The sequence below is a fragment of the Zootoca vivipara genome, chromosome 13 (assembly GCF_963506605.1).
Source record: "Zootoca vivipara chromosome 13, rZooViv1.1, whole genome shotgun sequence".
In the NCBI taxonomy this organism is placed as follows: Eukaryota; Metazoa; Chordata; class Lepidosauria; order Squamata; family Lacertidae; genus Zootoca; species Zootoca vivipara.
The window spans coordinates 13,058,347-13,082,673 of NC_083288.1; the positions used below are offsets into that span (position 1 = coordinate 13,058,347).

Sequence of the window (24,327 nt, forward strand, 5' to 3'; positions counted from 1 at the left end):
GGGATTGGATGATGAGGATATGGGGTGCAGTTTATGTTTTAAAATTTACAAATATTGCTAGTGCGTGGGGGAACAGGAAAATAAACATTTCATTGGCCAAACTTTATTACATTTTGGAAGAATAAGGTGTAGGGTAATGGGCAAATGTATAATTCATTCATTTGGAATTTTGTGAATTTATGGAATTGGAAACAATCACATCCAGGAGGAAAAGAGTAGAAAGTGAGAACTGATGAACCAGAATAGGACTTAAGTAATATTTGATATGTACGTAGTTAAAAAAATAAAGTGATTTATTTTTAATTGTTCTACATATACATATAGCATACATTTTTATTAAAGCTTTTTATGGTTTTTTCTTTTTTTAAAAAAATCCTAATCTATATAAAAAAACAAAAGCGGGAATATTTATATATGTATCTTTTCCTGCTTGTGTGTGTGTGTGTGTGTGTGTGTGTGTGTGTGTGTGTGTGTGTGTAGTTAAATACAGGATAATAGGAGAATATACCTAATAATATATCCTCAGCAGATGCTGAGGGACCAAAGAGTGGGCAATGAGGATTTTCAGGAAGGCACATGGAACATGACACAACTGAAGATGGGGTACAATCATTCAGGACCGACAGAATCTTTCTAGCGCCATTTCCACGCAGGGATGCCAGAGGGTTGTCCTGTAGGGAGAGCACAGATTAGGAAGGGAGTTGATGGGTAAATCTACAAGCGACTGGTGCCCAGTGGGACTGGGAGGCGGAAGGCAGGGTGGAGCTGCAGCCAATGGCAGAGCCACCCCTTGACTGGTTGTAAGTAAATAAGAAGGCAGGCAGGTAGGAGCTAACTAAGGTGGGCAGGGCAGGGCCTCATTCGGCCTATTAGACAAACAGTAGCAAGCTAGCAGGAACCAACCCTGAGCGAGTTGGAGGTAACTCTTCCGCCAGCAAAAATAGACCTGCACAGGCTTTTCAGGCCTAATGAGCCCGGCAGCTCATCTTTGGCAGGTCTTGCCCCCATGAAGCACCTCTCTACAGCTGCCTAAGTCCCCTCCTCTCCAGGGTTTTCCCTAATAGGGTTGCCAGACTCAATAGAGGACAGGACTTCTGTGCCTTTAATTGCCCTGCTCTCTTTTGAGTCTGGAAACCTTAAAGAGAAACCAGCAGGCCCTTTGTTTAATTTATTGAGTCTGGCAACCCTATTTCCTAAGCAATCAGAGACTGCGCCTGCATGGAACTAACTTCTCCTCTGCCCTCTACATGCCTCTTCTGGTTCTGGGAGACAAAGGGAGATGGAAACTTGTCACAGCTGGAGGGGGGGGGAGACACCTGTGACTCTTCAGCAGCCTGCCTCATCTCCGCCTCTTGGCCCTCTTCCTCTCAAGCCTCTGCTTCTGATTCTGGACTGCTCTCTGCCAGACTCATCCTGCTCACAAAACCCTCTTGGCTCTTCAGCTTCCAGCATCTCCCCACCTCCCAATCTCCTCCTGCTGCCTGCTCTTCCCCTTAAGCATTCCCCAGCCTCGTTCTCTTCACAATCAGAGCTCTGTGGGCTTAACTGTTTGGGAGAATATGGGCAGAGACATCAGAGGTCTTGCACTACTATTAGCCGGATCCAGTTTACCTGGCGCGCTCGTGACCCGCGAAGATTTGAGAGACGTTCCCTGAAGCCTGGCAATGCGGCTGCGTGGTGCACCCAGCGAGTAGGTGGCGGGGCTAAAAAGAGGGAGAGAGATTGGATTGCAAGGCTTCTCCAGCAGCCCTGCAGAAAGGCCAACAACATACAGCTCCTCTCCAATCCCCCCCCCCATTTCCTGCTCCTCATTAAAAGCCCTCTAGAACGAAGAATCCGTGCCTGAGCTTTTTCCTCCTCCTTCCCAGTCCCTGCACTGGCTCCCGGTGGAGTACAGGATCGGGTTTAAGGTGCTGGTTTTGACCTTTAAAGCCCTATGCGGCTTGGGACCCTCGTACCTACGGGACCGCCTCTCCTGGTATGCCCCGCGGAGGATCTTAAGGTCCACAAACAACAATATTCTGGAGATCCCGAGCCATAAGGTGGCTAGATTGGCCTCAACTAGGGCCAGGGCCTTTTCAGTATTGGCCCCAACTTGGTGGAACGCTCTCTCACAGGAGACCAGGGCCCTGCGGGATTTGTCATCTTTCCGCAGGGCCTGCAAGACAGAGCTGTTCCGCCTGGCCTTTGGGTTGGATTCAGTCTGACCCCCACCCCTTCTCTACATAAGTGCCTGGGGACTCCTATTTCACTGTATCTGAAGAAGTGTGCATGCACACGAAAGCTCATACCAAAATAAAAACTTAGTTGGTCTTTAAGGTGCTACTGAAGGAATTTTTTAATTTTACTTCGACCCAGACCAACACGGCTACCTACCTGTAATCAGTCTGACCCCTGTGTTTTCCCCCCTCTTGGTTTGGATTTATGGACTACTTAAAATGAGGCTGCATTTTAAATTTTAATATTGTATTTTAATCTGTATTTTAATTAATTGTTTTCTTTTCTTTTATGTCTTATTGTAATTTTATTACACTCATACCTCGGGTTAGGTACACTTCAGGTTGAGTACTCCGCGGACCCATCTGGAACGGATTAATCCACTTTCTATTACTTTCAATGGGAAAGTTCGCTTCAGGTTAAGTACGCTTCAGGTTAAGTACAGACTTCCGGAACCAATTGTGTTTGTAAAATGAGGTACCACTGTTTTTGATGTCCGCAATCAGGGCCAGGAGGACATAGCAGTGTTCCCAGGGCAGGGCTATTGAAGAGGAGAGTGAGCTTACTTTGTGGTGTGCCTCCTCTTCTGCGTTGTGGTTTTGGAAGCCAAGGAGGACGACCGAGGGATGGAGGAACCCTTCATGGTGAATACTGGCATCGACAGCCTGGAACTGACGGATTGCAGGAGGTAAATGCAAGACCACATCATACAGGAGGGTATGGCTGTACACCCCCCTCCCCACCCCAAGGAAAATGGTCACCTGTAATTTGCCAAGAGATACAGGGAAAAGGCAGGGATTGGCTGCCAAAGAAAGGCCCATGCCTCTTAAAGTAACTTTGCATTTAAATACTTGCTTGGTGGCCGCAGGCCACAAAGAATTGAATGGAGGCGAGTGAGCAGACTGGCAGAGGAACTGGGGAGGGGAGTGCTCTGGCCCTCCTCTGCACCTAACGTACAAACCCAACTGGCTAGCAAAAATCCTTGCAGGCTAGTAACTATTTGCAAGGCTATCTTAAAGACCAGGAACTTTCAGGCAATGCAGACAGGTCTCAACAGTTTTAACTTTTTGGAGACTTTGCTGGGAAATGGGAAACATCCTGTGCTTTTAACAGCTGGGCTCATGCCTTCCTCCCCAATTCGCCCAACTTAAAATGATTGTACAGTAGAAGCAACTCTGTGAGGAAGAATAGCAGGACCGTCTCCTCTGGAGGTGATGGTACCAGTTCGGCCACTGAGAGCCTTAACTGCCACAGCAAGAGTGACAAGTAGATTCTTGCTAGGGCCCAGAAGGCCAAGGTCCCACTCTGTAAGGACAACAATTTTTGGCTGCATAACTTTTGGGTTATCAAAAGGCCACGCAGGCCTGTTTTGGGGTTTTTTTTTGAACTACAAGCAGCCCATTTCCACCCAACCTGGTAACATCAGGAATTTGTTGTCTGAGTGTAATCCTTTTCCTCCACCCTCCCCATTGCTTTTTCCTTTTGTGCCATGGCTTTTTGACTTAGATTGTAAGAGTGGAGGCAGGAACTGTGTTTCGTGGGATTCTTTCCTGCTGCTTGGCGGAGACTGCCCCCTACGCTTTCGACTGGGAACTGCAAGTATTGGCATAGTTTGTGTCTGGGGGCCCCTGGGCCAAACCTCTGCAAAGGGAAGGAAATGCCAGAGGGCCTTGCAGCTCAGAGGCACCCACCTGGGTATGAAAGGTGCCCCCTGGTGGTTAGAGAGCTGCTGGACGCTCTCCCAGGCAGGGCATTCAGAAGCGCTGGATTTCACGTCAGGAGGGCAGGGAACCTCGCAGAGGTCAAAGGTGGTGTTCAGGCCCCTCGGCGGAGCTGGAGTAGAGCAATTCTGGGCGGCTGAGGTGGCCAGAGGCCTACGGGTCTTTGTCACTGTCAAAGGGCAGCATGGCAGCGGGCGGAGGCTGTACGGACTAGAAGACCTGGCTTTATCCACGACAGGAGTGCTGGTGCCGTCAGCCTGGGGGAAAGCAGCAGCCCATTCCTTCAGGGAGCCCACTTGCTGCGGGGACAGGCGAGTCTTCCGCCGGCGCTTGGCCCGCCCCTTGGGGCTAGAAGGGGAGCTCCTCTCGGACAGCGGTGGGCTCTCTGCCGACTTCCTTCGCTTCTTTGTTGGGAGGTGGGGGGTCTTGAAAGCTGCGCTTGGCATTGGCCCCCTCTCTGGTGAAGCGGACAAGACCCCAGGACCGCCCGTTGGATCAGCACACTCGGCTGCAGGAAGCGAAGGCAGGAGGGCAGCTGTGACAGAGAGGAAGAGAGCAATGAAACCTGGCAGCCTAAGAGGGAGACACACACTCAAGGGCATGGACCCGGGAGACTGTACGAATCAGCCAATCGGGGGAACCCTTCACTCAGCCAACCACCCAGTCAGCCAATGGGGAAACCCTTCACTCAGCCAACCACCCAGTCAGCCAATGGGGGAGCTCTGCACTCAGCCAACCCCCCCATCAGCCAATGGGGGAACTCTGCACTCAGCCAATCCCATTCACTGCTATTTCTAATCCGACTGCACTGGCTACTGATCAGTTTCTGGCTCCAATTGAAAGTGCTGGTTTTGACCCATAAAACCTTAAAACGGGTCAGGACCGCAATACCTCAAGGTCCGCCTCTTTCCATATGAACCTACCCGGACCCTAAGATCATCTTCCGAGGCCCTCCTTCATGTGCCTCCTCCTCGAGAGGACCAGAAGGCGGCAACATGAGAATGGAGCCTTCTCTGCAGTGGCTCCCCATCTGTTGAATGCTCTCCCCAGGGAAGTTTGCCTAGTGCCTTCATTATACACCTTTAGGTGCCAGGCAAAAATGTTCCTTTTTAACCAGGCCTTTGGTTGATTTGATCCTATGCCCTTTTAAAATGTGGTTGTGTGGGTTATTTCTTTTCTATTGATTATATATTTTGTGGTTTTATATTCTGATTTTGTCCGTCCCCCCCAAGAATCACCATTATCCACGGGCTGCTGCCCTTCTGGCTCCAGGCTGCCTCGAGTAGCCGCATCCAGTTCCCCAACTTGCTCCTTTAGAGCGGAAACGTCTGGGGCCTCACAGGCCTCTCCCGACACCAAGCTGCCCAGGTCTTCAAAGTCGACTCTCGTATCCGGGGTGAGGAGGTTGGCAGCTTTCAGAAGGGCGTACTGCCTCTGTGCCACGTGCAAGATTGACATCACCAGCCTGAGAAAGTAAGAAAGGCCGAAAATAACCCTGGGATCACAATGGGAGAGACGGGAGCAAAGGGCTGTGTGCGCGCAACATACGATTGAAGCACATGGCTTTCCCCCAAAGAATCCCGGGGAACTGTAGTTTGCCTTTCAGAGAGCGAAAGACTCCAGGTCCCCGGGTTCAAGTGGGGGAAAGTCGCGTACTTTGAATGTATGTTGTGTATGCTGCAAAAGAGAAATGGGCGTGGCTCCTTCCCCACCCTGCAGTTAAGCAGCATGTTGGAAAGAATGAAATGCCTGTGACATCAATTTGACTGCCAACCCGATATGTGCTTAAACCTGCACGAGATGGCAGGATAAGAAGACCTCGCTCTCCCTGCATCGGGTGGAAAGACGCCGACTCACCTGATCAGCTGCTTTTTATCCATTCCTTGCAACCCGGCATTCAGCTTCTCCTGCTTCTCAGCTGGATCTGAGGACTCTGTGGCACAGAAGCTGGAGTTCCCCCCCAGTTCCCGAATCTATCAAACACAGAAAGAAAAAAAGGTGTGTGTGGGGGGGTATGCAGGTGTAAAATTTGTACAATATATACTAGATGCTAAATTCTACCCATCGCGTGCTTTGTGCCCGCCTGACAATTGGACGATCTGAATAACCGCTTGTAGTTTAAAGGTGAATTTTGGACATACCGGAGAGGGGAAAGATTTGGATTATCGTAAAAGATGCAGGAGGAAATGATTAGCAATAGGACCAGGGGTGGGCAACCTAAGGCTACCCAATCGCCTTCTCAATCCAGCCCATGGACGGTCCGGGAATCAGCGTGTTTTTACATGAGTAGAATGTGTCCTTTTATTTAAAATGCATCTCTGGGTTATTTGTGGGGCATAGGAATTCATTCATTTTTTTTTGCAAAATATAGTCCGGCCCCCCACAAGGTCTGAGGGACAGTGGACTGGGCCCCTGCTGAAAAAGTTTCCTGACCCCTGAATAGGAACCACAAAGGGGAGGAAGGAAGTCCTGGAGATTCTGTGGAATCTTGTTTTTATGTTGGATATGTGATTGTAAAACTTTTAATCTGAAAAACCAAATAAATTAATTTTTTTAAAAAACAACAACAATTGGACGAGCTGCTGCGATGTCATGCAACACTCCCAATTCCCCTGGGTGCGGATGAGAAAAGAGCACCCTCAGGGGGGCTGATCAAAGCACCCACAAATCTACTTGCTGCCTCATGGGGCGCTCCAGGATTAGCCAAAAAACGGTCTCAGCGGCCAGATATAAGAACAACCATGTGTGAATCTTTGAGAGAGGCAGTGCAGATATTGAGCGGATCTCTGGATGGAAAAGCCTCAGGAAAAACGATCTACATGCTGAGATCTCCTGGATGCCCACCCCACATCCTTCATGGCCCTTACCTGTTCTGCCGTGCTGCTTTTTCCTGAACGAGAGGCACCATCATTTGGCTTCGACAGCTCTGTCTTGCCATCGCCCTTATCCGGGGCTTCATAGTCGGAACAAGCCTCCTTTGACCTGTACCAAGTGCAAGAGTGGGGTGTCACCAACCATTCTCTACCAAGCGCTGGTAGGAAACCCAAAGGACATCTGGTCTAACCTTCCCGCGCCCCGCTTCTGGGGGCACAGCCTTGCTCAGTTTGAGAAAGTCTTGGAAGGAGGTGAAATTCAAACCAAGGATGTCCTGTTTCATAGCTTGGGCTCCTAGACATGACGCCGGCTCTCAGCCGGTTTCATTCTCACCCATAGCCCACTCCCACCCTCGGTAGGCAATTAAATGATCTGTACCTCTCTCCTTACCCCTGCGCAGTGCCGGATTTACGTATGAGCTAAACAAGCTATAGCTTAGGGCCCCACTCTCTTGGGGGCTCCCAAAAAATTTAAAGGGAAAAAACAACAACCTGGATGTACATTTCCAAAATATAAGATAAAAAACAAATGAAATAAAGCCTACATACAGCAACAATGTTTTCTGTTGTGTAGGCTCTTATGATGTAAATAATGGGCCCTGCCTGCTAGCCTGCTCCCTAGAATATCACTGGTTTGCTATTAGTATTTCATGTTATAGCAAGTTTCTAGGGACTAGATTATGAGTCTTTGTAAATTGTGTTTCTAAAGGAACTTTTGTTATTGCCAAATGCCAATGTGCATCATTAAGTTTGTTATGAATAAAAATTCATTTTAAGTTAGGGCTTAATAATTATTTGACCATTAATATACTTCTTAATTGTATTTCACTATTAATATACTTCTTCTTAATTGTATTTCAGTTCAACAATTACTTTGACAAAATACATATCTTGTTATGTGCAAATGGCTTTTGATACCTATTAGGTCCATAAATTACCATATAGTATACAGTATATTCAACACAAAAAGCAGCGACATTTTGTTGTTGACAAAGGACAGCTGGACATATAAAGGGCCCCATGACCTTCAGTAGCTTAGGGCCTCATCAAACCTACAGATCCGGCCCTGACCCCAGCGATACATGTAGCTAACAGTAGACGTTCACACAGCGTGCATTTAAAGCCCTGTTATGCCACTTTAAACACTCGCGGCTTCCCTCAAAGAATTATGGGAGCTGTAGTTTGTTAAGGGTGAAGAAAGAATTGTTCTCAAGGCAGCCCTGTTTAGGGAAGCTTTTAATGTTTGATTTCTGTATTTTAATGTTTTGTTGGAAGCCGCCCAGAGTGGCTGGGGGAACCTGGCCAGATGGGCAGGATATAAATAATAAATTATTATTATTATTGTTCGGAGACCCTCCCTCCCCTCTCAGAGCAGTTTAACAATCAACTTCACTTCCTGGGATAATCTGGGAATTGTAGCTCCATGAGGGCAGGGGGGGGGGGTCTTCTAACAACTCTCGGCACCTTAAACAAACTACCGTATATTCCGGCGTATAAGACAACTGAGTGTATAAGACGACCCCCAACTTTTCCAGTTAAAATATAGAGTTTGGGATATACTCACTGTTTAAGAAATACGACCTAACGTATAAGACGTCCCCTGACTTTTGAGAAGATTTTCCTGGGTTAAAAAGTAGTCTTAGACGCAGGATTATACAGTATAGCTCTCAGCATGGTGTGGATGCGGTCTTTTATTTTAATTTGGATATAACTATAAACTGTTTATTATTGCTGTTATTATTGTTATTGTCGGTTTCTATTGGTTTATTGGTCTGCTTGCTGCTTGTAGAGGATATTTTGTTTTCTTTAAATGTTTGATGTTTTGTTGCATTTTTGCATATGTTGTAAGCCACCCAGGGTGGCTGGGGAAACCCAGCCAGATGGGTAGGATATAATTATTATTATTATTTTTAAATCATTATTATTAAATTATTATTGTGGGCGAAGACCTCTGACAGTGGATTCCACAACACTTGAGAATCGTGGGCAGCATTGTTTTCTAAATAGAGGCAAATTTCTAGGCCTCGTGGTTGTTGTGGTTAAAAAAAAAAAGAGAGGAAAATTTAAGGACTGTATGTCTCTGAATATCTTCGAAAAGCCTTGGTTTTTAGGGAAGGTAAAGAAGAGGTTGGGAGGAGGCCCAGAACAGATCCTTTAAATCCTGGGGTCCATGACTGGCCAGATTTCAGCTTTAAATGCCACACTTTGCACAGGCTTCTTGCAGTCCTGTCTGTATCAAAAGGCAGCGACTCCAATGCTTCCTGTGGAATGACATACAGAAGACCTACCTGAGAAACTCATCCTGGCCAGGTCTGGAAGGTGTCAGAACAGGTGGCACAAGGTGAGGCCTAACCTCTGGGACATTTTCCTCATAGGCCCGGAGCCGCCCTCTTAATTCAGCCACCTGAGAGGCGTAAAAAAATTATTTATTTCGCACACAGGGCAAAGTTCCCAAGATCACAGTGTATTGTCCGTATTACAAACCAATCATGCTTTCGTGGCCATGGTTAGTTTAAATATTTTTTTATTTGATTTTCCATTTCCATTCACATGTAAATCATAAACAAATAGGATTCTCTGAACCCCTAGACTTCCCTCCACCCCTCCATGGGTTCCATAGTTATTCTTTTCCAGTTGCAATGTATAATGTTCCCCATATTTTCTTTAAAAATTGTTTGTCACCATGATTCCTGTCACATTGCAAGTGGTTTTTTAAAAATCCTGCCAATGTTTTTAATTGTTTACAGTGTTGTCCTGAATAACGTTCTACGGAGGACTAGTTCTAAGGACCTTCCGCGAGTGGAACTTGGCCTGAAGGGAACATTTGTATCTGGGGTCTTCAACATGGCACCTGTGGGCACCCTCAGACAACCCTCCTCACACCTGCCCTTCCTTAAAAGAATAAATAAAGTTCTATGTCTTTTGAGTGGGTGGGGGACCAACCTGTTTTTTGCCCGTCTGTCCCTTGTTTCACCTGCGCTCAGGTGTTTTTCCTGTTGCTTCTTATTGAGACTCACCAGTTTTTTCTTCTGTAAAGGGTGCATTTTGTGGTTGCCACACCAGTTTGCTAGATTCCTAACTAGGCCCCTGGCAGTGCCGGTTTAAACCCTGCGAAGGCCCCACGGCAGTCGAAATCTCTCTTCCCCACCCCGTGTGCATGCTCTAGTGGGATAACATCAAACTAAGAAAGCTTGATTGTAATTTTCTTTCAAGATCAAATCAGTATTATTTTGATCCGTTGTTGCAGGACCCCTAAAAGGCATGGGGGACCTGCTCTGCCAATTTGGTAATCCGGCACGGGCCGCTGGGCCCCCCAAAAGCTTGGTGTATGGCAATGCTAACAGGGAGCGGGAGCAAAGCATCAGTTTGCTAGTAAACAGCAAGAATCGATAGCTGGACTGCCACACAGCAGTTTTGAGCTCCTTGGCACTGCGGTGAAACTTTTTAACTAGACAGAGGGATTGCATACCTCGCCTAGCAATTCAAAAATGCCCCACTAGCCAGGGCTGTTGGCTAATTATGGAGGTCACATATGTCAATGTGACTGGTAGCCATGGACCACCATATGCCCCGTTAATAATGCTTAATTAGACAACGACCCCCTCCCCTTTCTCAGATTCCCACCCAAAGAGAAAAGGTTCTGCTTACCTCTGCTTTCAGTTGCTCACAAACCGCTGCGTATTGGCTGATATGGCAATCTACACTGACCACGTTGCTTTTCATCTGCAGGCCAGGACAAAGCACAGAAAGCAGGCAATTTTGAGATGGGGAAGGCCGTTGCATTTTTGCACAAGTAGCAATTCCGGCCTGATTTAAGAGGTTGGCTTTTCAAGGGCTTTCTCCGATACCTACTAGGAGTTTGATCTCTTTAGCTCGGTTGGCATACTTTAGGGTGTTGTAGGTGTCCTCGTAGGAAAGCGCAGAGGGACTAACAGCGGCTATCATTATGGTCCGGCAGTTCCCACCGATAGAATCCTTTAGGAGGCGCGTAAGCTTGCTGTCTCGGTATGGAATGTGAGGCTTTTTGCCCTGTGGGCCAAAAAGGAAGGAGAGACGAAAACTGGGTTTATCAAAATCATGTTCCCACAGGAAAATGCCCACAATTCCCCTATAATTCTTCTGTGGCTACTGCGGCTACAATCCCATGTGCACGCCTACCAGGAGGTAAGCCCCAGGGAACACAGTGGGTCTTACGTCCAAGTAAACATACCTGGTGCTGATAATGCCAAGGTTGCAGGTTCAATCCCCGTAAGGGACAGCTGCATTATTATTATTATTTATTAAAATTTATATTCTGCTCTATACCTGCAGGTCTCATATCCCTGCATTGCAGGGGGTTGGACTAGATGATCCACAGGGTCCCTTCCAACTCTACAATTCTGTGATTCTATGCAGAGTATTGTGCTGTTAGTCTTACAACTTCACCCCCTTGTGGTGAAGCTGAGATACATAACAGGGGGTGGGAAGGACTCCACTTTTCAGCAGCTGAATTTTCCAGGGTTCCTGCAAAACGTTTGTGTGCAGGAAACACTTTATGAGAACAAGAAAAGGACGGAAGAATTAGAGGGGATGTTGCAGCAAGGCATTATTTCTTTATAAAAACAGGCAATAGACGCTCCTCACCCACCCCGAATCATGCTGCACATCTTCCAAGCCTCTACCAGTCTGGATAACGCGATCAGATTTATTATGCTGAAAGCCTTCGAAGCATTTTTGTACACACACTTTATTATATAAAAATATATACGCGGGAATGACTGTCACTAAGCGAACTCAGGTGCCCTGGCTTTTAACAATGTCTGAGCATGTCCCTGAACAGTAAACTCAGGGGCAGATCACAGAAATCTAAACCCAGGGGCAGGAAGAAGTAGCAAAGGCGTTACCTTGGCATCAGCCAGGCTGTTAATGACGTTGATGAGAGCCAGCAAGGAGCGGTTGATGTTGGCCCCCTCGCGCCGCCGCTCCCCTTTGCCCTTGGTGGCAGAGGCCCGCTCTGAGCCTGCCAAGTCGATCAGACTCATCTTGGCCACACGAAGGTCCCGGGAGATGCCCACAACGCGATCCCGTTGCTTCACATGGATCTGAAAAAAAGTTTAAAAGTGCTGCATCCCTTGGTGTGGGTGGTAGAGCACTGAACTTCCTGAAAAGCAGCATTGGGAATAGCCAGTTGAATCGGCGTTGGTGCTGACCTTTAAAGCCCTAAATGGTCTTGGCCCTGTATACCTGAAGGAGCATTTCCACCTCCATTGTTTGGCCTGGACATTGAGGTCCAGCTCCTTCTGGCAGTTCCCTCACTGAGAGAAGTGAAGTTACAGGAAACCAGGCAGAGGGGAGTAGTGGAACGCCCTCCCATCAGATGTCAAGGGGATGGAGAACTACACAACACCTGAAGGCAGTCCTGTTATTGGGAAGCTTTTAATGCAATTCGAAAGCATGCCAGTGCAAGTAGATTAATAGGTAGTGCTGCGGCGTGAAGGTAAACGACATTTTCGTGCGCTCTGGCTTCCGTCACAGTGTCCCGTTGCGCCAGAAGTGGTTTACTCCTGCTGGCCAAATGACTCGGAAAGCTGTCTGCGGACAAACACAGGTTCCCTCGGCCTGAAAGCGAGATGAGCGCCGCAACCCCATAGTCACCTTTGACTGGACTTAACTGTCCAGGGGTCCTTTACCATGTGGGTCAGAGCAGCAAGAGGGGTGAATTGTTTTGGCCCCAGAACACTCTGTAAAGGTGAAGGGGAGGTACCAAGGTAAGGTAATGCAAGGCTAGAGAAGAAATTGGAGTAGCCAGGTGAGAGATGACTAGGAGGTGATGTAGAGAGACAGATACATTTCCCCCAATGTTGTAAAGGAGGAAGAGGCATGGCTTTTTATCTACCCCACAAGAACACAGATCGGATCAAGGGTCCATCTGGTCTAACCTCCATTTTCCACAGTGGCAAGACAAAATATCTCCAGGAAGCCACACACAGGGCAACAGACCTCATGATTAAAGGCTTCGAGAGGTCTCCTCACCAATATATCTGTCAAAATTACCTAAATACAGATGGTTGCTTACCCTCGCTAGATTCAACGTGCTGCCATCTGCCTTATTGCAGGGCAGATTCGAGGGTAAACCATATGTGGAACGAGTCTGCCCCTGCGGCTTGATGGAGGTAGAAAAAGTCTCTCATGTCTTGTTACGCTGTCGTTTCTACAGGGATATACGTTCGGTACTTATCATCCCTGCTATACAAAAATCTCCAAATGGGTCCGAACTTCAATGTCTAAAATCCCTGGTAGAGGACAAGGATCCAGAGATCACGCTAAGGGTGGCCAAATTCTGTGCGACTGCCATAAAACTTAGGGAACAAGCTGTGCTACCATAATGACTGAGGCCTTAAATGACAATTTTAGGTTATATTTTAGTGATTAAGATTTAACTTATATATTTTTAACTGCTGTTAGATCTGTATTGTCCCTGGTATGCCCAATTGCAAATTCAAATGTATCCCTATTGTGCTTTATGACTTCCCTGATATTGTATGTGAGCTGGAACTGGTCCGTGGCTGAAATAATAAAATCTTATTGTTTTTTTTTATTTTATTTTAAGGCTTCTGCAGGCTGGTGGGTTTTTTCGATGGGTGTATTCTGCTACTTAGCATTGACACAATAATAATATAGTGGCAGCCTTCCACTATAGCACAAAGCAAGTGGGACCAAACCAAAACAAAACCACCATAGCATTTGCGGTATGAAAAGCTGCAGGAATTCAGCAGGAAGTTACAGGATGCTCACTGATTTGAAATTAAGCTCTGTAACTGCCCCAAAACCTTTTGTGGGATCGCATACGACTGGCTAAATGCCATCAAGAGCACAAATCATCACGAACGTACAAAAGGCTTTCACTACATTGAGGGACAGAAATAATACTTCCTATGTGAAGAGGGAAAGGAATGTCTTCCTAATTACGGTGCCCTGCAAAAAGTTGTGTATGGTCCCTAACCATCTCTGCCACACTTACCTGGAAGACTGCATGGGAGCGTGAAGAGGTGGCGTTAATGTCTGTGGGGTGCTGTGTACGGTTCAGATTTCCTCGCCTCAGCATCTCCAGGAGTTGCCCTGCCGATTTTGGCTAAAAGGCACAGGCCAGCAGAGAGAAAGAGAGACTGTTGAGAAAAGCATTGTGCCACAGCCACGGACAGTAACTTCCCCTTCATGTTCCCACCACAGCTGGAGAAATCCCTTAAGCAAGTGATAGGCTCTTTTATCTACATATTGTATAGATATATGCACACACACACACACACCCCATATTGTCCTCCCTGCAAAGGCAATCATCGTACCCACCTGGTGATAGGACAGCCCTTGTACCACGACTCCTTTCTCTGGGTCCTCCTGAATCGCCAGTGGGCCCTTCGGTTCCAACAGGTCGTGGATCTGCTCGTTGTACACCTGGAAGAAAGAATCAGGCTTCAATACAGCACTCCAGAAGTGGCTTTCCGGCTGGGGCAGAGCCGCTATGCTAGTTTTCCAGCAGGTGTGTCACTGTCACTCACTGGGAGGTGAGGTTGGCAAGGTGCAAACACCCCAGCAGATCCTATCTGCTGCTCCTGTTGGCGTGTTTGCTCCAATCCCTATCCATGCCTGGAAAACCAGCTTGACGCTGTAGCCAAGAGCACAGCCCCCTCCTTATCTAAGCAGCAAGAGTCACCACCTGCTCTTTCAGGCTGCAGGAAGCTGGTCGGATAAACCAGTCAATCAGTTTTCGGGGGCATCTAGTGATCTGATGTGGGCAGGGAGGAAACTAAAAGGTTTATTCGTTCTCTGCCGATTAAAAAGTAGAACTTCCCCCAAACAATCCAATTCTGATGAACCTTTGACAGGCAAAAACAGGGCAGGACCTCCCCTGCACTGGTGCCTGCATTATGCCCAAAAATTAGTGGCCAAAATTGTGGAAACCCTTTGGAAAAAGTGTATTTCTGAGGTTTGATGGCTCATAACACCACTTATTTTTGGAGTGATACCATAAAATTATATATCAGTGGAGAGATATTTTAATTTAGAGTGTAATGCAACCAAGTTTGTTCAATCACCTGTATTCTATCAAAAGTTATAGCCAAAGAACTAGAAAAAGGAAGCACAACTTGCTTAGGTTGATATGCAGGAGCTTTCCTTCATTTGAACGTAGCCAATGAACATGAGGATTTAGAGAGCAAATCAGGTGTTATGAGCCATCAAACCTCAGAAATGCACTTTTCCCAAAAGGTTTCCACAATTTTGGCCGCTAGTGTGCCAACCCTGTTAGCCTGGCAGCAAAATATACTTTTGATTTTTAACGTATCTGACTGTTTTAATGGTAGTTCCATCTGTGCTTCTAGTTTGGGTAGGTTGCCCCGAATACTTTATAGTAACAAGGCAACACATATGGGGGCTGGGGGAGAACCATCAACTGGAAAGTTTTCCAGATTTTTTTTTGTTTTTGAGGGAGGAAAGCCAAAGCAGATCGCAAGCGAACAGAGCACCCGTCCGTGGAACGGCCTTGCCAAAAACACAGCGGCGAACCCTGGGCGTAGCTCTCACCATTACAGGCGTAGCACGCTACCCTGTAAAAAACGGGGTTCCCTTTGAACTGGGGAACGCACTAGATGGAAGCTCTGCCAACCAACTAGATATTACAGGTCTGAGCTGCACTTCGTATGCCATGGGCAGGAGCCCAAGGACTGAAACAAGCGGGGCCGCAGTGATTAATTGATTAATTAGTTAGATCAATTGCTTCGAAGCTTTTAATCAACTAAAAAGGTGCCTCCAATTAATCAGGCAGCTGGCTGTTGTTGTTTTTTATGTGATTTTTACACACAATTCCCTTATGGAAACTGCAGGTGGCAAGCACCCTCTTCCAGTGGCCTTTTTCTCTTCTGAGATGAAGTCTCCTGCAACGTGTGTGCATGATCTAATAGCAAAGCGCTTTCTTGGACGGTGTCTCTGTGCTTCCTTTCTGTGCCATATCCGAGGGGTGTGGAACCTGTGTCCCTGCAGAAGTTGGTGGACTCCACCTCCCAGCATCCTTCACCATCAGCCATGCTGGCAAGGGCTGATGGGAGTTGGAGTCCGATAAGATCTGGAGGGCCACAGAGTCCCTGCTGCATTCCATATTGTTCCAGAGGTTCCTATAAATCAGAAGCCTTGCCTTCTGCAAATGGAAAGTGCTGTTTTCCTGGCACATGGTTATTTGTCACAGCCCCGGAAAGGTGTCACTCTTGTGTCAGAAATGTAGCGTCTTAACCATATGCAAAATTAATCAATAGATCAATTGATTTATTCATCATTCAAAATGCCTTTAATCAGGTTGCAGCCCCGGGAGAGAAAACACGCACAAGATATTTTTGATTGTAGCTAAGCTGGTATGAAACTTGCCTTCAGTGCCTTGATAACTCATAGAATCATAGAACTGGAAGAGTTGGAAGGGACCCCCGTGGGTCATCTAGTCCAACCCCCTGCAACGTACATTTTCCTGCATTGGACCCCATTTGCACTATACATTCAAAGCAGCATCATGCCACTTTAAAAAGTCACTTCCTTCCCCCCCAGCCCCAGAGAATCCTGGGAACTGGAGTTTGTTGGCGTTGCTGAGAGTTGTTAGAAGACCCTTATTCCCCTCCCAGAGCTACAATCCCTGGAGTGGTTTAACAGTCAATTGCTCTTCTAATAAACAAAAAATAAAATAAACCCAACACTTTTAACAGGCTATAAGATTATTTAATGGCCAAAGGCGTGGTTAAAGAGGAATGTTTTTGCCTGATGCTTAATGGAATGGAATGACGCCACCAGGAGAGCCTCTCTGGGGAAAGCTTTCCACAGACGGGGAGCCACCACAGAAAAGGCCCCGTTCTCACATATATGCTACTTCAGGCAGTCCTTCTGAAGAGAACAAGACCAAGGGCAAACCCAGAGTTTCAAATTGCCTATCTGTATGCGCGGTGGTCAAACTGCAAAACTGGGGTCCTGCTGGGGGTGCTCTGACCTCTGCTATGAACATTGCATCTCTCTTCAGCCTAAGGTAGAGAGAAGTTGTAAGAAATGGACGAGGGTGGTACCTCCTGGTAGGAGACAAGGACTTCGCAGTGCTTCTCCTCCTTCCTGGCCTCTATTTGCTTGTATAGCTCTTCCATGGTGAAGTACATGATGCCCGGTTCCTTCTCCGACCCCAGCATGGTGTGGGTCTTCCCTGCGCCCGTCGCACCGTAGGCAAACACTGGAAGAGAAGGAGAGCATGGCCACTGAGTCAGCCCCTAAATATCAGGGATGTGCATTGAACCACCTGGATCACTAACAGATGCCGGAAGGCTGTTCAAATCCTGGGGCCAACGTACAGTGGTACCTTGGTTCTCAAACTAAATCCGTTCCAAACCAAAGCGTTCCAAAACCAAGGCGTGCGCTTTCCCATAGAAAGTAGTGCAAAACGGATTAATCTGTGCCAGACTTTTAAAAACAACCCCTAAAACAGCAATTTAACATGAATTTTACTCTCTAGCAAGACCATGAATCCATAAAATGAAAGCAGTAATCAATGTAGTCACACAATCAATCAGTAGCTGAACTGGGTTCCACACAGTCACAAAAACAGACAAAAAAAGAGCCACAAAAACGCAAAACAAATAGCAAAAACAGACAGACCTCAGCGTAACACTCAAAACGGAAGTGTGGCACTCAAAACGGAAGCGTAACACTCAACACATAACAACACATCCTGTAGAATTCTACCTGTTATGTTTTATCTGCAAAATCGGAAGCAAAAAGTCATATTGAAAAATACAACTTTTGAGCCGTCTGGCCCCAAAATGGCAACTAGGCATTCCGTTTCGGCGACTGTAACCCTGGTTTAAGGAGCCATTTGGGGCCCAGCTTATATATATGAGTTTCTAATACTGGCCAAGAGTGGCTTCCAATTCCGTCTCATAAGTGCCAAACGGCATCTCTCTCTAGTCTAGTGGTTCCCAACATTTTTTGGCCATGCTCCACCTAAGCTTCTCTAAAATCCTGATGCCCCTCACTCCTATTCATGTGGAGGAAGCCTAAAAGGCCATTAACTTGGTCTAGACAAGCTTCCAAAGAATTGTGATCGGAGTTTATTTAATACGTTAAATACACTTACCATTTGTATTTAGAGTTCTATAGCAGTTACAGTGGCACCTCGGTTTACAAACACAATTGGTTCCCGGAAGTCTGTACTTAACCTGAAGCGTACTTAACCTGAAGCAAACTTTCCTATTGAAAGTAATGGAAAGTGGATTAATCCGTTCCAGACGGGTCTGTGGAGTACTTAAACTGAAAGAACTCAAACCAAAGCGTACTTAAACCGAGGTATGACTGTATTATTATATTTGCCTCGCTTATAAAGCACGGGACCCACGAGAAAGCGTCATACATTCCCTCCTTGATAAACTGCGAATTTCCCAAGGTAGATACCCACCAATCACCAGTGCTCAAAGCAGGTAGCGGCCCAAAACACCTCTCTAAAAAATGGCAACTGCTCCAAATGAACAGCTATGGACTGGTTGCATTCAGGGGGAAATTCCACAACTGTTGACTGAGCGCTCCCAGAGCGCTACTCCCCCTGAATGCGCCCAGTGGATTTTCTGTTTAGATAATCTCTCCATTGTCACCAGCTGACTGCCGTGTACATTCTGATTTTAATTTTTAAAATATGTGTCACAATATATACCGTACTTTTCCGCGTATAACACGCCCCTACGTATAAGACTCAAATTTAAGAAAATAGGGGGAGATGGCACAGAGTTGTTGAGCTTTTCTTGGGAAGTATTACCCAGGGTTGTTGAGCTTACTTTAGGGGGGGTTGCCAAAAATTGCTCACCCGCACGCACCGCAAAATCCGCCTCTCACCTGTCCCCATCGCCCGTCCAATTATCACAGCGTCAGCCAATCAACACCAGCCACTGACACAGTACCCAATAACATGCCCAATAGCTACTGACAGCCACAGCAGCAACCAATCAAACGTCCACCCTATGCACTATCCATGTATAGGACAACCCCAACTTTTAAGCATATTTTTTTTAAAAAAAAACAAACACCTAGTCTTATACATGGAAAAGTACGGTACTTATATACTGTATGTGAGGCCCCTAGAACCATAAGAAATGCAAAAAATAAATCGCTGTTAATAACTCATTCTCGAAATCAAATTGCCCCCCTGTGGGGCGTGTGCCCCACATTGGGAATCACGGCTCTAGCCTTTATCTATGGTGTCAGGCCACAGCATGGCCTTGAAGACCGCCTGTCTCTACGGCAGAGCCAAAAGAAGCTCCAGCCTCCTTACCTGAACAGTTGTAGCCATTCAGAACACCGTCCAGGATCTCTTTGGTCGTATTCTCAAACACCTCTGCTTGGGTAGCGCTCTCGCCGAACACCCGGTCAAAAGCGAACGTCAGGTTCTTGCCTTTCCTTTTCGACGGAGGGTCCTGAGCTTGGGCGAAGACCCCCGGCGGGCTGGGCTCCTCGGGATCAAACACCAACATACAGTCTCCGACCACCTGCACCACGCTTTGGCGGTTCGCCTCCCGCTCGCGGGGGGTCTGCGGCCGCACCCGCACCACTACCGCCACGCTGCCCTCTCCAGCGGGCGGGGCGTGCGCCATGGCTTCAGGGCTCTGTGTCAAAGAGAGGACGGGAGCAGGTCAACATGCGCAGCACTGGAGTCTTCGCATCCCTGTTGATTCTGAGCAGGTGATGAATTGCCCTCGATGGAGCTCTGCAAACTGAGCCACACCCACATTCCCCGTTTAAAACAAGTATTGTACAACTACTTTAAAAAAGATAAGGCTTCCCCCAAGAATCCTGGGAACTGTAGCGTGTTGAGAGTTATTAGGAGACCCCATATCCCCCAAAGTCACTGGTTTTCAACCAGTGTGCCGTGGCACCCTGGGGTGCCTTGACTGAATGATGGTCGGGTGCCGTGGGTAACTCTGGCCTCTGTCCCTCTTTCCTTCCCTCCCTCCTCTGATGCCCTCTCGCATCTCTGCATCCCAAAGGCTTGCCCAGCTGTTTGTTGTAGCAGCCCTGGCTATAAGCTCCCCAGGCAAATAATGCCTCTGGGGCTGGCCAGGGGGTTTTGATACCAGGAGCTGAGATGCCCTCGGAGCTAGCAGGCAAGTATGTGAGGAAGTCCAGCCAGCCAGTTTGCTAGCCCTTGCTGTTGGGAATGGACAGACAAGTGGGAGGCCGGGCAGGCGGGCAGGCAGGCCCTTCTTGTGCTTGCTGTGTGCGAGGCCAGCCTGGGAGCTGAGTGCCCGGTGCTGAAGGAGAGCCTTTCTGCCATGCAGGTCTGGCAGCGCCTGCTGCTGCCACCCAAAGTAAGGTGATGGCTTCACCTTTGGCCAGTCTCCATTGGGCTTTTAAGGATGTGGGCCTCCTTTCCCCAGGCTCCTATGGGGCAGCTTGCTCTGTAGGCAAAGGGTGACCTAACCGGGCTCCTGAGCCCCACAGGGGTGCCGCAGAAAGCATATAAAAATGTTCACAATGCGTGCGCAGGGGCCAATGTATGGAGATACAGGGGGGGGGACAACACTCCCCGGGGAAAACAGAGGGAAGGGTATCCTACCGAAACACAGGGATGAGCCAGGGGGTTGGAGGGAGGAGGGGCGGGATACGTCATGGATTGGGACAGGGTGGGGGGAATCACAGGGATGACCCACAGCAACGCGTGGCCGGGCCACCTAGTTTTAAATAAAAGGACACATTCTACTCATGTAAAAACACCAGGCAGGCCCCACAAATAACCCAGAGATGCATTTTAAATTAAAGGACACATTCTACTCATGTAAAAACACCAGACAGGCCCCACAAATAACCCAGAGATGCATTTTAAATTAAAGGACACATTCTACTCATGTAAAAACATGCTGATTGCCGGACCATCTGCGGGCCGGATTGAGAAGGCGATTGGGCTGCATCCGGCCCCCGGGCCTTAGTTTGGGGACCCTTGGTCAAGAGAGCCGTGGACTCAAAAAGGTTGAAAACCTCTGCCCCAGTTGGTTTAACAATCCATCCTTCTTCCCAGGGAACTATGGGAATTATAGCTCTGGGAGGGGAACAAAGTGGCTGGGGAGACTCAGCCAGGTGGGTGGGGTATAAATAATAAATTATTATTATTATTATTATTATTAAAGAGGTTTAAAGACTGTCTCAAGGCATTTTTTTTTAAAAAATGTAGTATAAAAACCAACAATTGGGAAACACTGGCCTGCGAGTGCTCCAATTGGAGAACAGCCTTTACCAAAGGTGTCATGGGCTTTGAAGACACTTGAACTCAGGACACAAGGGAGAAATGTGCTACGAGGAAGGCACGCTTGGCAAATCCACACCGTGATCAACTCCTGCCCGGAAATCTATGTCCCCACTGTGGAAGGATGTGTGGATCCAGAATTGGCCTCCACAATCACTTACGGACTCATTGTTAAAACCGTGTTTATGGAAGACAATCTTACTCGGCTACGAGGGACCGCCAAAGAAGGAGGAGGAGTCACCTAACAAAGGGGAAATCCATGATTGCTTATAGTGGCATGATCCTTCCGTAAATGTATAGTGCAGTTGGGAACCCTGGGGACATGCATGCATAAGTCAACATAAGTTTGCATAAGGAGATGATGGTGAGATAAACAAATTGCAATTTCATATGCCATCTATTCATTCACAGAGAAAAACCATTCTGCTCCAGTAAGCAGGGAAGTAGCAAATAACCAGCCACATGCCAGTCATTCACCTAACTCTCCTCGGAGTCCTTCAGAATGTCTCAACAACCTTCCTGAAGTTCAGAGCCCAGCAACTGAACACAGGATGATAAATTTGTCTTGCTTTAATGCGACTAAGGCAACAAATTTACAGCCCTGTTCAGCCAAAAGGGATTAACGGCCAAAGGCACTCATTGATTGATTGTACCGGCTAATCAATGCATTCATTTGTTGCAAGATTATAAATGTGGGTTTTAATAACAGCTGTCCTCTCTGAAAAGAGCAATCACTTCTGACGGCTTTGTAGTAAGGCAGTGCCTTCACTTCTACTTCGGGATTCAGGCCATGTTCACAAAATCGTTTCCAAAGGGCTCAATTTATGTCTTAAGGGACAGATTGGAACAGATCAGAAACATCCTGAAACTGAGGAAAATGGGAAATGTCTAGCGGGGGCCACACGTGGTTGAAAGGAAGTGCTGTCTGTGCAAAGTCACCATTTAGCAATTCTGAGAACTGCAAATATAACATTTTGGAATTCCTTTCAAGGGGAAAGCCAAAAACAAAAACTGAAGTCTAATGGATTAATACTTTGAATCATTGCTTTCAAAATCTATTCTTCAAATCTGTTTTTTTGTTTATATTCTGGTTTTCTACCACTATTTATTGTTATATTTTGGCATGACCTGTAATATTTAATAGAGGGATTACGAGCAGCACGTTTTTGGAATCACGGAATTGTAGAGTTGGAAGGGACCCTAAGGGACATCTAGTCCAACCCCTTGCAAGGCAGGAATATGCAGCTGTCCATTATGAGGACTGAACCTGCAACCATGGCATTATCAGCACCGCACTTTAACCAACTGAACTATCCACATCTTAAACTGCATTTGATTCTTGTTCTTATTATTTATATTTTTAAGCTGTTGTGGCCTGAGCCAACATCACTGTGTGATGGGGGCCAGATAGACATTCTATAAGGCTGAAATCCTAAACCCACTTACTGGGAGTAAGCCCCATTTAATTCAATAGGGTTTACTTCTGATAAGATATTCTTAGGGTTGCAATGTCAGTAAGCAAATAAATAAATAAAAATTCTTTTTGTACGACAGTCATGTTTTTAGCAGTGGTTCAGAGGACTGCAATAGGATTAGCAAAAATCAAGTATCTGCTAGGCTAGAGCAAAGCTATCACTGGATAAAATAAATTTGTCCCTGCATTTAAAAATACCAGGGGACTGGGAATATCTGGAATGATCCCGTATCACCAAGTGGCGTAGCACCGTTGGTCAAGTCAATATAGATTAGTTCAGTCCTTCATTCCTTAAAATTAATAAGCTGGTATCAGGATATTTTCATATGTTCACAAATGGAAGGGAAACAAAAACATACAGATACTGCGTTTTACACTAAGGGGCAAACAGCAGCTTGAGTGTGGAGAATTATGTGGACTGGGAAAACAGCATAAGAGGGGAAACTTAACCCTCTCACTCGCTGAACCTGGATCATAATCTAAATCCCCTAATCTCAGGGCTGCTAATAACATTTATAAAAAACAGACAAACCAAAAAGCCCCAGGAGATCCTGTTTACAGTTCTCCCAGGACAGTTTGGCTTGAAATGTATATTATATTTGATGTGTGGTGGACATTCTAAACGCAGACTGTGGTCTGTGGTGCTCTGTTCAGAAAAGCCAAGGAGATGTTGCAGAACAGCCACAAAAATATATATATTCTTGGCCCTATACTGGATTTGTTTCTTCTGAAGACAGAAATAAGAGGCTATTTTGAGGAAGGTCAGATCAAACAGGCTAACAAGGCTAATTTCCCCCTTAGCGGGGCCGTAATCAGCAGCTTGGCCTAGGGCACGAATTTTTTTTCACGTGTCACTAGTTTTTACAACAATCTCCATGCAAGAGGGGTCGGGGGAATAATTCGTTTTAAAATTCATATTTAACCCAGGAGCAAAAATGAGTGCTTGTTCAGCACAGAACAACCCCTTACCCTCCCCCCCTCCCATTAGTTGCCAACGTTTTAACCAGCCCCTGCTCCTGTGCTTTTAAACGGCAGCTTGAATACCAAGAGCTTGCCGGGGAGTTTTCTTTCTTTCTTCACAACATGGAGATGCATCAAGGACAGGATGATCCTCAGACATTGATAGATCTCCATGCTGTCGAAAACTTCCCGAGCTGTTTTTTGCGCATTGCTGCCGCCGAAGGCACTAAAAGCAGGAAAGGCTGTTCAGTTGACGATGCAAGATAATAATCTCGTACCGTGTTGGTCACCAGACAGAATCCTATATTATATACAGTACATTTTTCTCCCTCCCAACCCCCCCAAATAAAAATCAACCATCAGCACCCCTAAACACGCGCCACATTCTTTCTAAGTCCCCTTACCGAGATCCTGCACGCAATTCTGCCTCCTTCTACTCGCCAGTTCAAATCTCCTGGCCACGCCCCTTCGCCCGCTTCCCATTGGTGGACTACCACGCGCGTCTCTTAATTGGTCAGTCTGTTCCCTTGGCAAGAAGGGACAAAAATAGATGCCTTTCGCTATGCATGCTGGGAGTAGTAGTTCCGGCTAGGCTTTCAGGGGATGCGAGGGAACTGCTGAAGCAGGCTTTTTTGCTGCAACCTGTAGAAAAACAGTAGCACAGTACAACACTGGAGGAAGAAAAACCCTGGATAACGTGTGGGTATATAGCAATATCATTTAAAAATACTGTTGCAAAAGTAGGGTGGCAAGAGCCTGTGCGGTTCCAGGAAAATCACCCGGGGGTCTGTGCTCTTTTGG

At 46.9% G+C, this 24,327-nt stretch overlaps 1 protein-coding gene across 1 annotated transcript; it reads right to left on the minus strand.

Moving 5' to 3' along the window:
• Positions 1-445: 445 nt before the first annotated feature.
• KIF18B (kinesin family member 18B) lies at positions 446-23,952 on the minus strand. Its single transcript, XM_060282338.1, has 16 exons — positions 23,931-23,952; positions 19,128-19,458; positions 16,885-17,042; positions 14,138-14,242; positions 13,812-13,922; positions 11,695-11,892; positions 10,664-10,840; positions 10,460-10,534; positions 9,100-9,215; positions 6,806-6,920; positions 5,796-5,911; positions 5,177-5,403; positions 3,909-4,473; positions 2,784-2,888; positions 1,612-1,703; positions 446-671 (listed from the first exon to the last, which is right to left on the minus strand). The coding sequence occupies exons 2-16, from the start codon at positions 19,444-19,446 to the stop codon at positions 634-636; spliced, it is 2,517 nt and encodes an 838-aa protein (XP_060138321.1). The 5' UTR covers positions 19,447-19,458; positions 23,931-23,952; the 3' UTR covers positions 446-633.
• Positions 23,953-24,327: the final 375 nt, after the last annotated feature.